General features: G+C 42.4%; 1 protein-coding gene across 14 annotated transcripts in view; it reads left to right on the top strand.

Moving 5' to 3' along the window:
• Positions 1 to 13289, top strand: part of ZMIZ1 (zinc finger MIZ-type containing 1) — a 366767-nt gene that overhangs the window by 240300 nt on the left and 113178 nt on the right. For all 14 annotated transcript variants that reach the window (XM_028729170.2, XM_028729169.2, XM_028729172.2 and 11 more), the window contains one exon: positions 6286 to 6391. In XM_028729170.2, coding sequence (XP_028585003.2) covers positions 6286 to 6391 — 106 coding nt within the window. The remainder of the gene's footprint in view (positions 1 to 6285; positions 6392 to 13289) is intronic.

The following is a 13289-nucleotide window of genomic DNA, read 5'->3' as shown; positions in this document are numbered from 1 at the left end:
CATCCTTCCCCCTTCTTTTTTCAGCCCTGAAAACCTCTCTTCAGCTTCCCTTATCATGCTACTCCCATTGCCCTTTTCTTTTTCACGTTCTGCTTGTCCATACCAGATTCTCAACTTGGATCTTTCCACTTATAATCATTTCACCCTCTTGTGAAAAACGCCACATTTTTCGCTCTATAAGACGCACCTAGTTTTTGGAGGAGGAAAACAATAAAAAAATATTCTGAATCTCAGAAGCCAGAACAACAAGAGAGATTGCTGCACAGCAAAAGCAGCGACCCCTCTTGCTGTTCTGGCTTCTGGGATAGCTGTGCAGCCTGCATTCACTCCATAAGACGCACACACATTTCCCCCTACTTTTTAGGAGGGAAAAAGTGAGTCTTATAGAGCAAAAAATACGGTAAATATATATGTTGAGTTTTTAATCTTAGTTTTGTGTTTTTCTCAAGCTTGGGTCTCCAACTGTTGTTGGACTACAACTCTCATCATCCCTGACCACTGGTTGTGCTAGCTAGGAATGATGGGAGTTGTAGTCAAGCTAGAGATCCAAGTCTGAGAAACACTGCCTTAGTTGGCAACTAATGTTTAACAGCTTCCATATTTGGATCAAGCAAGGACCAACAGCATTCGTTTTGGCCACTGACTCACTCCCATCCAAGCTAAGGGCAAAGGGCCCATTAACCCTCTCTGCAGCTGCTCGCATTTGCCTGACGCCTTGAATCATCCAGCTCCGGAGCCAGCAGGTGGGATGGATAATAAAGAGACAACTTTGCCAGAACATCTGTTGCTGTCCACACTGGTGGAGAAGATTAAAAAGCCCCTTGCCCTTTACCTTGGCTTGGAAGGAAGCGGCTAAGATGCATAAGGAACAGGGTTTGGGGTTCAGGGACCGTGCCTGGGGCCTAGACTTGGCTCCTGAGCTGCCAGTTGTCTCTCCCAGCCTTAATTTGTAAGACTGCCTCTCTTCTAAGTGTAGAATAATGAGAGCAGACTATTTTATAAGTGCACTTTAAGGGTTCTGATCTCATAAAGCAGCAAATGGAGCATTCGTTCGGCAACTGCTGCCAACTTTCCCACTAGTTTAATTGAGTTAGAATGCAGCACCGTGGTTGCAAAGCTGGTGCATTTAATTAACTTTAGGAGACAGAAGGGCTGTAGCTCACTGGCAGAGTACATACCTTGCATACAGTTCAAACCTCTTTCCAGGTTAGGCTGCAAAGGCACCTGTCTGTCACCCTGGAGAGCCACTGCCAGTTAGCATAGACAACACTTAGGGAGGTGGACCAAGGGAAGGAGGCAGCTGCTGCTCTGCCATGTCTTGTCTTCCATGCACTTGTTTGTGACATCAGTGGTTCTAGGTCACATGGGAAGAATCCATGATGCAGCCAGGTCTGTAGCTGGGGAGGGTGGAGGCTAGAGGGGGCTGCCATTTAATTTTCTGTGCCCCCCCTGCCCCAATATTCAATCACCTGGAACCCATGTGTTTAAATGTCCTTTTGCCCTGGTTGTTGTTGTTTTTCTCAGCAAGTTTGTGAGTGTGAGAGCCATTTTTATTTTATTTTTTGACCACAAGGCAGTTGACAGTAGCTGCAGGTTTCCTTTGAGCAGAATGACTCAACAGCACATCTTCAATTGCTTAGAGTGGAAATACGTATTAGCAGTACTAACTAACATGAAATTTGGCCCCAACTTCCTACAAATCCTCAAACAAATATACTCCCAAGCCTCAGCAAAATGCAGAACTAACAATATGGATTCTAATACTATAGCTATCGAAAGAGGCACGAAACAAGGGTGCCCACTGTCTCCCTTCTTATTTATCCTGGCTCTGGAACCCTTAGCAATCTGAATCCGAGCAGCCACAGACATCAAGGGAGTGAAAATAAAAGGCAGAACCTATAAATTAGGGCTCTTTGTAGATGACCTAATGGTCACAACACCAAACCCCATAAGCACAGCAACTTCCCTAATCAGAGAACTCAACACATTTGCAATGGTGTCGGGCCTACAGGTAAATTTTACAAAGTCAGAAGCTATGTGCTTCAACACCCCTCCTCACACCCCAAAAGAACTCACTAAGGTCACCAAAATAAAACTTTGCCACACCAAGTTCAGATACCTAGGGGTACAAATAACCAGAAACCTCAATAAATTGTACCTCCACAACTACAAGCCCCTGTGGCGACAAATTAACAGACCTAAAGAGATGGAATAACATGAATTTCACTCTCTCAGACAAAATAGCCATGATCAAAATGATCAAAATATTTGATACCTATTCCAAACCCTCCCAATCTGGATCCCCTCAACCCAACTCCGCAGTTGGCAGAGAAAACTACACTCTTTTATCTTCTCACATAAAAAACCAAGAATAAGCCCCAAATACCTGCACCTCCCCACCTCAGAAGGAGGATGGGGAATCCCCAACATAGAAGCATATTACATTGCCAACCAAATACGCCATGTAATCCCATAAATACTAGAAGATGTATTATGTACATTGTGACATCATAATGCTTTGTGTGGAGAGGAGTTGGGTTGATCGTCATGACAACCTGACCACAGTTATCCATGCCCTTGAAATATCTCAGATTGACTACTATAATGGGCTGCCCATGGGGCTGCCTTTGAAGACTATTTGAAAGCTGCATTCGAATAAGAAAGAAGCTTCTATTTTTCCACTTCCAAATGATCCTTTTGAACCTATTACACCACTGCATAAAGAACTTCACTGGCTACGAATCTGCTTCTGAGTGCAATTTATAGTGCTAGTGTCTACCTTTGAAGCCTTGTTATAGTCTGGCATCATCACCACCACCACCATTATATTTATACCCCGCCTTTTAGCCTGAAGGAAGCCTTGCTTCACTATCAACTTGCCTACGTATTGAAGTTGTCCTTGGCGGTTCTCCACCGTGTGCCTCTGCCTCCAGAGAAGTTTGCCTGTTCTGCCTTTTGGTGCTGGGCAAAGCATCCCCTCCCCTGGCTTTTTAATGTTGTTTTAGCATAGTTCATTTATATTTTTGTATTTTATCCTTTTCTTTGTAACAAAACTCAGAAGCACATCTAAAGATTGATATATAAATCTTTTAAGCAAACTGATGGTGATACTACAATGTTTTCTGCATCCCTAAAAGAAGCCTAAGCTTGTAAAACAGCAAGCTAGAATAGGGGCAGGGGAAAGACCCTTGTTTGTGCTTTAGTCAGGATGTTTAAGGATTCTCTTGATTTAGAAAACTCAGGCATGGATGTTTTTCTGCTCACCTCCTGGTGTTCAAATCTGCTTTATTTTTAATGAAGCAGCCGAGGAATTGCTAATTCCTCTAGAATGTCAGAGCTGCGAAAAGGAGTTGGGGGAAGAGTGGAGAGAATTAAACTTCCCCCTTCCCCCCCCCCCCTTTGTCTTTGAAAAATCTTCCTAGAAACGTTTCTGTGAATGTAACTAGGAAGGCTGAATTCAGCATTACAGTGGTACCTTGGTTTACGAACTTAATCCGTTTTGGAAGTCCGTTCTTCAACCAAAGCGTTCTTAAACCAAGACGTTCTTTTCCATAGCACCGGGGGACTCAATTTACAAATGGAACACACTCAGCAGGAAGCGAAACATGTTCTTATTCCAAGGCAAAGTTCACAAACACCTACTTCCATGTTTGCAGCGTTCTTAATCCAAGTTGTTCATAAACTAAGCTGTTCTCAAACCAAGGTACCACTGCTTCAACACTGAAGAAGAGAGAGTAATTTGAAAGCTAGTGCACAAAACCATCGGAGCCAACACCTAGGGGCCAAGGGGGTCTTTGCCCCCTCCCCAATAAAATATTTAAGGGGATGGGCATTGTGATTCAGATGGCATGCATGCACCATATCATGTGATTGATTATGCTGGGCAGACTTACCTCCCCCCCCCCCCCCCAGTATTTTATTCAAGTTGGCACCCCTGCACAGAACTGAAAATACGTTGGTTCCTGATTTCTCAAAAGAGACCACCACAGAAATGTTATCCAGAGTGATTTCCTTGTCATAAATAAAGTTTAATCTGTCGATTAAATAGGGAAGATTAAGTTGTTAAACCTTTTGCATTGTGTTACCTGAATTTATAGCAGGCTTATACATAACCATTTGCTATTAAGAATTAATAATTGACTTCTGGTAACCAGGCAAAATAGCAAGCTTTGCAAATGTTGGTTCTGTTAGACGCCAAGTGACCTAATAATTATATATAAGCGGACTGGACAGTAGGACTTGTGAGCTAGTAACTTTTGTTGAGTAATTTGCAGCACTGATTTATAAACAAGCTTAAATATGTCACTTCTATAATGCTGTGCAACTCACATTGAAATTCAACCAACGCTCTTTCTCCTCTAGTTTGCTTGCCCTGTAAGTTAAGAATGATGGTATAAAGAATGCAGCACTTGAAAAAGTGATGTTTTCTCAACTGTTTTTGTCCAGGAAGACAGAGGTTAGGTTGAAACTAAGAAGAAAACAGTGCTTCCACTAAGATAATATGAACATGAAAACTAAATCAGATGTTATTAACCAAGAGCTTTGTGGCACCTTATATATTGATAAACCAAATCTGACACAGAAAGCATGCATGTTATAGCAGTAGATGCAGTCTAAGTGGGGGGAGTATTAATTCAAAAGTGGAATTATTTCTACACATCAGCTTCCCCTGCAGATGTTTAGCTTTCAGTTTTCAAATTGCAACAGCAATGAACTAGCCATCCATCAATCTCAGTGTTATTCATGTTGTGAATCTTTATTGTTAATTAGGAAAAGTGGGTACTGGAGGGCAGTTCAGATTAATAAGAGTCATGCAATTGTGCTGACTAGTTAACGTAGAATAGGAAAATTTCATTACCATTTATAGGTTATCACATATCTTGGTTTCCCATTCTCTTCTCTATCATTGTTTTATGGCAAGCTAGTGTTGGACACAGATAATTGCACACTAATGAGTGCCCTCTTTAATTCATCAAAGGTCTTTCGTATTGAAGCAGAGGTGACAAAAACAATTTATTTCTTGAATTGTAAGCTCTTTTGAATAGGGTGTAGCTGGAAATAAAGGTTGGTATAAAAGAAAAGAAAAATAATGCCACTAAATGTCTTACTGTTCGTCTTTAACTTCTGTTTTAAAGGAATGTTGGGGCAACTCAGAAATAATACACCTATGATATAGTGTGTATGAACTGAGGCTACTTTTGGATTCTGGAGGTTCTGCTGATCTGATCACAGCTGTGAGTTGGAGGACATGGCCAAAGGTCACATAAAAGCTGTAGTCTTCATTGTAAAGCCATTATTTTGATAAGTGGTTAAAATAAATCAAATGTGTTTCCCTTATTTTCCTTGTGCTGCATTGGCATGTTTTGTTCTAAATACAATAACTGAGTTTCTGAAGAGCACATTTGATCATTTTTATAGGGTCCAATGCCATGTGAATAATAGTCCCTGCTTGTACAGGGCGAGTCTTTTAAAAGAGACCCCGTGGAACATGTGTACTCCGCTTTTAAAGGTCTCAACCTGTACAAGCATATCTCTGTACAGCATCAGAGGCCCATTCTTCTCCCTGGATAGAAAGTAGCATGTGACCTGACATACTGCCAAGCTTACCTGTACCTAAGATCTTCCAGGATCTGCTGTGTCTTCCCCTCAGCTTCCTTCCCATCCTGATAATGATGAGACAAATGTGTGTATATAAGCAGGGCAATTCTGGTAGTATAAGGTGCAGTCTGGTAGTTAAGATCTCAAGCCAAGTCTCAAATACAGTGAAACATGAAACAGCTGTCTCCATTAAAATTCCCTTTAAGAACTTGCTTACATTTAAATCTTGGTAGTTTATTTTCATCTTTCAAGAGTCTTTCTCTCATGGCAAAAAGTCAAAATGATGGCTCTCAGATTCAGTGTATGCTCTGCTGGTAAAGCTGTGGGAGATGGTGTGGATAGATGTGTTATTGGCTTGGACCCGAGTTTAAGTCCGTGTTCATTCCTGGGCAATCTGGATGACGCTGTGCCAGCTCTCACATTCTCCACTTCAGTCCTGCAGAAATAGGAATTGTAGTGGCCTGTTTTACAGGGTTGTTGCAATGTGGCTAAATGAGAAAGAAATTAATGCACATCTTGCTTCATAAAAGCGCTATGAAAACCACAGTGACTTTTAAAAAAGAGAGAGCAACAAACCTCCTTGGTACTGTTCTTTATATCGTGGGTGATGCTGCAAACACGTTGGCTAGCTTGCTACAACTGTGCAGTAACTCTCAGTGAATGATTCCCTTTCTTCCTTCTTCCCAGGTTGTTAGCAGAGTGGCAGCACAGCAGGGCTTTGACCTGGACCTTGGATACAGGCTGCTGGCCGTTTGTGCAGCCAACAGAGACAAGTTCACGCCAAAATCAGCTGGTAAGAAAATCCATTTTTCTTTCTAGCAGTTGCCTGTTGACAGAGAGAATCTTGACACACTTTGCTCTGCTGTAGGAAATGGATAGGCTTCTGCCATATAGTTTAGCATTACTAGTATGAAGTACTGAAACAGGATCCCTAACATTCATTCCCTTTCTGTATTCCTAAGGCTATATCATTTATTTGCCACACCAGCTGCAGAGAAGTGCTGCCTGGGTGTGCATGTGTGTACTGGACAGACAGACATTTTTGGCAGTTCTTTGACATTTCCAGAGGAGGGATGTTGCAAATATGATTTCCTGCTCCACATAAGTATCCACTGCAAGTTTAAAAACATTATCATCCAGTCCATGAAAAAAGCTGCTACAAGTGGATACATGATATGATTATCAGTTAAGTCAACTACTGAGATGATTTGCAACAATGCTACTTTGTATTGCACAACAATACAAATGGAATGGGGAACATGATGCACAATTAAACCTATTGCAGTTAACATGCGTGTGTTGTGAACGGTGCATATCAGTTTTTGCAGATGAGTGTCTTAAACATGATGTTTATGTGTGGGAAGGTGGCAATATCTATGGCACTTAAGCAGCAGGTTTCATTGTGACTGGAGAGACTAAAAATGGACAAACTTCAGCAATGTGTGTGACTGTTGTGGTGGCGAGGAATGTCAGTTAAGCTTTCAGGTGTACGTGTGGTTATCTCTGGACTTTGTGCTGTTTCTTAATATGTTTTGGTTCTGAGAACTTCGATATATTAAGGGTTGTGCACATGATTCTTATGGCAACTTTAATCAGAATAATTTCCCTTCCAACTCTCCCATTCCATTCTGTTCTTCTATACCTGTGATTCCCATCTAGCAGGGGCTTGGGCTAATGACCCTTGAGGTCCCTTCCAACTCTACACTTCAAAAATACAGTGGTGCCTCGCAAGACGAAAAGAATCCGTTCCGCGATCCTCTTCGTCTAGCGGTTTTTTCGTCTTGTGAAGCAACCCCATTAGCGGCTAAGCGGATTAGCGCTATTAGCGATTTAGCGGCTTAGCGGCTATTAAAGGCTTAGTGGCTAAGCTGTTAAAAGGCTATTAACAGCTTAGCGGCTTTGAAAAAGGGGGGGGAAGCGGGGGGGAGGAAATGGCGAGACTCGTAAGACGTTTTCATCTTGCAAAGCAAGCCCATAGGGAAATTCGTCTTGCGAAGCGCCTCCGCAACGGAAAACCCTTTCGTCTTGCGGGTTTTTCGTCTTGCGAGGCATTCGTCTTGCGGGGCACCACTGTAAGGAGTCTCTGATACATATGTTGACGTCTTAGTAAAATTGGGTGAAAGAATAAAAGGAGAATTCCCTGGATGCCTAGATCCAGGTTTGAGGCAAGTTCTATTTGGTGAGAGAACCCCAGCAGAAATTTACAATCCCCAAACAGACAGGAAAGTAAAGCATGGAAATATAGGCTGTCGGACCTTTAAAATACCCCCTTCTAAGTTACTTCCAAAGTCCCCGCTTCTGTTAGCATAGAAAGAGACTGTGCATTTGGAGAGTTAAAAATGGCTTGCTTACATCACATGCTTTATTAGCTGTGATCGTGTATTGCAGGGAGGTTGGACTAGATGGTCCTTGGATCCCTTCCAACTGTAAAGTTCTATGATTCTAATTTCTGGACAGAACTACATGTTTTGATGGCAAACATGTTTTCCAAATGCATGTTTGCTGGTTGATAGTAATGAAATGACTGAGTTTGGGCACAGTGCTAAATTATAGTTCAACATTATAAGAACGGGCCTTGGGTTCATGCACTCACCCCTTCCAACATGATCACGAGGAGCAGATTAGACTTCTGATTGAAATTTAGCATTATTTCTGGACCCAGAAAAATGGCAGCTAGTATTAGCTGTTATTTAGAACAGCCTTTGACAACCTGGTGTCCTCCAAGTGTTTTGGGATGTTTCAGCTGGCTGGAGCTGATGGGTGATGTCCACCAAAACATTTGCAGGATGCCAGGTGTTTCCTAAAGTTTATGAATAAATAAAGGTAAAACCCAGATAAACTGTGGATACACAACTATGGTTTAGAGAAGCAAGGAAACTTCAGATTGTGGTTAATCACCTTGGCTTGTTTCCCAAAGTATACCACTTTGTGATCATCAAATGAAAGGTGCCCTAGAAAAGAAGAAGGAGAAGAAGAAGAAGAAGTCTAAAAGGGGTGGTAGTGAAGATTTTATAGACTTCCCAGCATAATCACCTATAAGAGATTCTTACTAAGATCACACAAATGACTATTTACAAGCTTGGGTTATTGGAGTAAGAGATGTCTGCCTTAATCCTTCTCCATTAGTCACTAAGCCAGCCTTTCTCAACTTTGGGTCCAGGCCTGTGTAGAGAGGGCGGGCAGCCAGGTCCACTTTTCCAGGGCCTCGAAGGGCTCAGATAGCCTGGGGTCCCTACCAGGGGCCTGCTGGACTTACGCTGTCATGCCAAGAACAAGACTCCTGCCCTGGGCCTCAGACAAGCTCTGCACAGGCCTGCTTGGGTCCCTAAATGTTGTTGGACTGCAACAACGTTTCTGAGCACAATTCAAAGTGTTGGTGCCGACCTTTAAAGCCCTAAACGGCCTTGGTCCAGTATACCTGAAAGAGCGTCTCCACCCCCATCCTTCTGCCCAGACACTGAGGTCCAGCGCCGAGGGCCTTCTGGTGGTTCCCTCACTGTGAGAAGCCAAGTTACAGGGAACCAGGCACAGGGCCTTCTCAGTAGTGGCACCTGCCCTGTGGAACACCCTCCCACCAGATGTCAGAGAACAACTACCAGACTTTTAGAAGACATCTGAAGGCATCCCTGTTTAGGGAAGCTTTTAATGTTTGATGGACTACTGTATTTTAATATGTTGTTGAAGGCTGCCCAGAGTGGCTGGTGAAACCCAGCCAGATGGGTGGGGTATAAATATATTATTATTATTATTATTATTATTATTATTATTATTATTATTATTATTATTATTTATCCTGTGGCAGCGATCAGAGATGATGGGAGTTGTAGTACATCTGAGGACTCAAGGTTGAGAAAGGCTGCACTAAGCTCTCTGGACAGAATCTTCACAGATGATTGGATTTCCTTTAAATCTGGCTGTTAACAAATTTCCTAGTGAGCTATTCTATGGAGTGATGGTATCAAGTTTTTGCACTGTGGATCATACAGGAAAGTTACAAGAGCTGCATTTTAAAAAATAGCTGTGACCCATTTGTGGAGCCCAACCATCAGTTAAAAGACTAATGTTTTAGTATTTAAGACCCTGCACCGTCGTGTCTTTTTTCCACTATTTCTCAGACCAATAAGGGAAAATAAAGTAGGGTATATGGCTTTTCTCTGCCTTTTTTTCTGGTGCTTATGAAATGGTTGTGAGTTCAGTTGGCATCTTGGTCGCCAGAAAGAAATATAGATACATTAGCTAGATTTGTGGCTCTGTGGTTGTAAAGAGAGATACTTTCACGTGGATACAGTCAAGGCTAAATAGAGAAAAATCTGGATAAATTTTGACAGCAAACTTCCAGCTGCACTTCCCAATACCCGCCTTTCTAAGAAGACAAGACCTCAGACATTTTTACTTTGTCACTGATACAGGGTGCTTGTTTTTGTGAGCTGAAATCTTGTTATTTGAACCAGTCACTTTTAAGAGTTGACATTTTGTGGTACTTCTATGCTGCCAGTTTGGAAAACATTTCCTCCACAGGGAGCTTGTTGTGTGAACTGTTACAAATAGCTCTGTGTTTAGCATGATGGGCCTTCAGAGAACATCATTGCACAAGGGAGATCAACTTCCTTATCTTCTTAATAGATCATATCCAGCTTTTCTAATAGAGTAATGTTTTAAAAGTAACTGGCATGAGGAAAATGTCACAGTCATGACAAAAATTAATTTGCCATTGGCAAATGGCTTCCAAGTGTTTGTACAATAATGGAGCTGGATTTGAATTAATCTCCATGTTTATTGGAGTGAAATTAATTCAACATAATTGGTGGGAAAGTGTGCCCGTTCATTCAAATCCCTTTCCATTTTGCAACTTTCTATAAGTTAATGACTTGGTAGTTGCTTAACTTGCCGTTTTTAATTTTAGTCTTGTCAGGCTTTAACTGTAGAATGTGTTCTTCAGAAGTCATTTGCAATCCTTGAACAATTTGCGTTCATGATCCTTGCAACTCTGTAAGGCAGGTTATTATTATGATGCCTATATTGCAGACGATAAGATGGGTACAGCCACCCATCAAGTTCAGGATAGTGGTAAGATTTGAACTGGCAAATTCTCTGCTCAAGGTCTCAGCCACTGCACTACACCTGAAGTGATTCTCCTGAACTACTTTGGATCTTTTCTGACATTTAAGGGATCCTAGGAAGTCAGCTACTCTTACGATCAAAGTTACTTGCTATTAATCAAAATCTGCCCTTTTCATCTGGGACAAATATCTTTGTGCTTGGGGGCATTCCCAGATGCCCGTCCAAAATAACCCATCCAGGTACTTACTGTATTTTGACCAGTGCTCTCTTATCGCAGTGTTTGCTTTTCATTTGCAAGTCTTTACAGACTTTGGTTCCTGTATGATCAACTCCTATGAGTGCCATGTTGAAAAGTGTTTTATCTCAGATTTCAGAGAGAAAACACATGTTAGTGTAGTTATGATCTTTTTTAAGAAGAGGACATTCTGCCACATTTTAGCTTAATGGTCTTCACATTTTAGAGCTCTTTGCTCTTCTTATTTTGGTAAAGAAATGATTCCTTTTGGGCTCATCTGTGCTGCTAACCAGGATTTTGAAGTGATGGTTTAAAGTCTTATTTGTTTAGCCTAGCTAATCCCCAGTTATCCCTGTGGTTAATTTGAATTGTTTTTAAGAACGCTAAGGGCAGGAGTCAAGTGGTGTGAACAAGCATTCGAAAATTAGAGTGCAATCCTGAAAGAAGGATATAATAAAGTTGTGCCTGTGTTATGCCCTATGATCTGCTACTTTGTCAATGTAGCCTTGGCATTTCCTCCTTTATTAACAAGAATAGTGCTTAGTGTTTTGGAGTATCCAAAGCACATCGTCGGGCCTTTCTGTTGGGTCTTCTGGAGTTGGCCGCCCCTCTCCAAAGCTGGGCAGTGTGCCAGGCTGGGTGCAGTGGGCTCCCTCAGGGGCATGCTCAGCAGGAGCCCATGCTGACGCCAGGCACAAACGATCCCGTGGCATGCAAAAAAAATGTGGGTGCCCTGCCCCTTCATGGGGAATGTTGTGGGGGCTGGAGCACCCACAGCCCCACACACTCCGCACCTATGAAGCACGTCATATAGTGCATTTAAGGTGGAATTGTATTATGATCACCCTCCATATTGCGGATGGGGGAACAAAGTGAGACTGAAAGACTATTATGTGCCAAAGGCCACTTAATGCATTTGTGGATTTCCCATTTCAACGTCAGCCTCTTAGTCACTGCAGAGCCCAAGCTCTGCGCTCGACTTGCTCCTCTCTCTTGGCAGGAGGTCAGATGCAACATTTCCCACCTTGAAGGTAAATGAAACACAGCTTCTTCTAAATACACATGACATTTGGTCCTGAAACAATTGTTAGCGAGTGGCATTGGCTTGTTACGGCACAGCAGGTAGGTCATGAGCTTGTTTGCTTCCACACTGCAGACCTCTACACTGTTTGACTCTACGCTGCCTCCCTCTTTCATTGAGCCACATTGAGACTGCATAATGGAAGAAGTAGGGACAGTATTGTCTTTCTGGGTCCTGGCATGACTCCATTCCCCACCACTCTGTAGCTCATTGGTGCCTTCTCACAATGCTACAAATTCCTCCAGGTCAGACATGTATCTTTGCCTAGACAATATCCATTATTGCTGCTTGCTTGCTTTCTGCCTGTCAGCCTGCCAGACCCTCTGTATATCCAAGTATACCAACTTCCTTTGAAAGCTGGAAGGATGTCAGTTTCCTTATCAGTCTTCCTGCCCTCCCTCTAACAGTTTCCTTGCATCAGACCTTGGCCTCCAATTGACTATGCCTTTGAATTGGCCCTTCCTTCAGGAAATTCCCATTCTTCATGTAGCTACCAGATCAAGGCTTCTAGTACTTACACTTTAGCTCTCTGCATGTTCAGGTGCCAAAGCCCAGTGCTGAGAGTACATATTCAGAGATAATGGAAATAAAAGCAAAAGTCACATGCATATCCTTTGTATTGTATTGTATTTCCTGTGTAAGGTTGTAATATGAAGTTCATGCATTCTCCCCAAAGTAGGTTTCCTCTGTTGCTCTTTCCATCCAAAGATGCTTATTCAGATTGCTAGAGGAGAGTCATGGTGCCCTCCAGATGTTATTGGACTCCAGCTCTCATCAGGTGGACCACAGCATGGCTAGTGGTCAGGAATGTAGTCTAGAATCATAGAATCATAGAGTTGGAAGAGACCACAAGGGCCATCGAGTCCAACCCCCTGCCAAGCAGGAAACACCATCAGAGCACTCCTGACATAAGGTTGTCAAGCCTCTGCTTAAAGACCTCCAAAGAAGGAGACTCCACCACACTCCTTGGCAGCAAATTCCACTGTTGAACAGCTCTTACTGTCAGGAAGTTCTTCCTAATGTTTAGGTGGAATCTTCTTTCTTGTAGTTTGGATCCATTGCTCCGTGTCCGCTTCTCTGGAGCAGCAAAAAACAACCTTTCTCCCTCCTCTATGTGACATCCTTTTATATATTTGAACATGGCTATCATATCACCCCTTAACCTCCTCTTCTCCAGGCTAAAACATCTGGAGTACACAGTATTGGCTACCCTTGTGCTAGAGGCTCAAGGAAGAGGAGCATTGTCCGCCGCCTCTATATTTAAACAACAGAAGGTGATACATTGCTTTCAAAGGATCTGTCTCAGCAAAAATA

This window comes from Podarcis muralis, chromosome 6 (genome assembly GCF_964188315.1).
Source record: "Podarcis muralis chromosome 6, rPodMur119.hap1.1, whole genome shotgun sequence".
NCBI classification, from domain to species: Eukaryota; Metazoa; Chordata; class Lepidosauria; order Squamata; family Lacertidae; genus Podarcis; species Podarcis muralis.
This window is presented reverse-complemented; position numbering and strand designations above follow the sequence as displayed.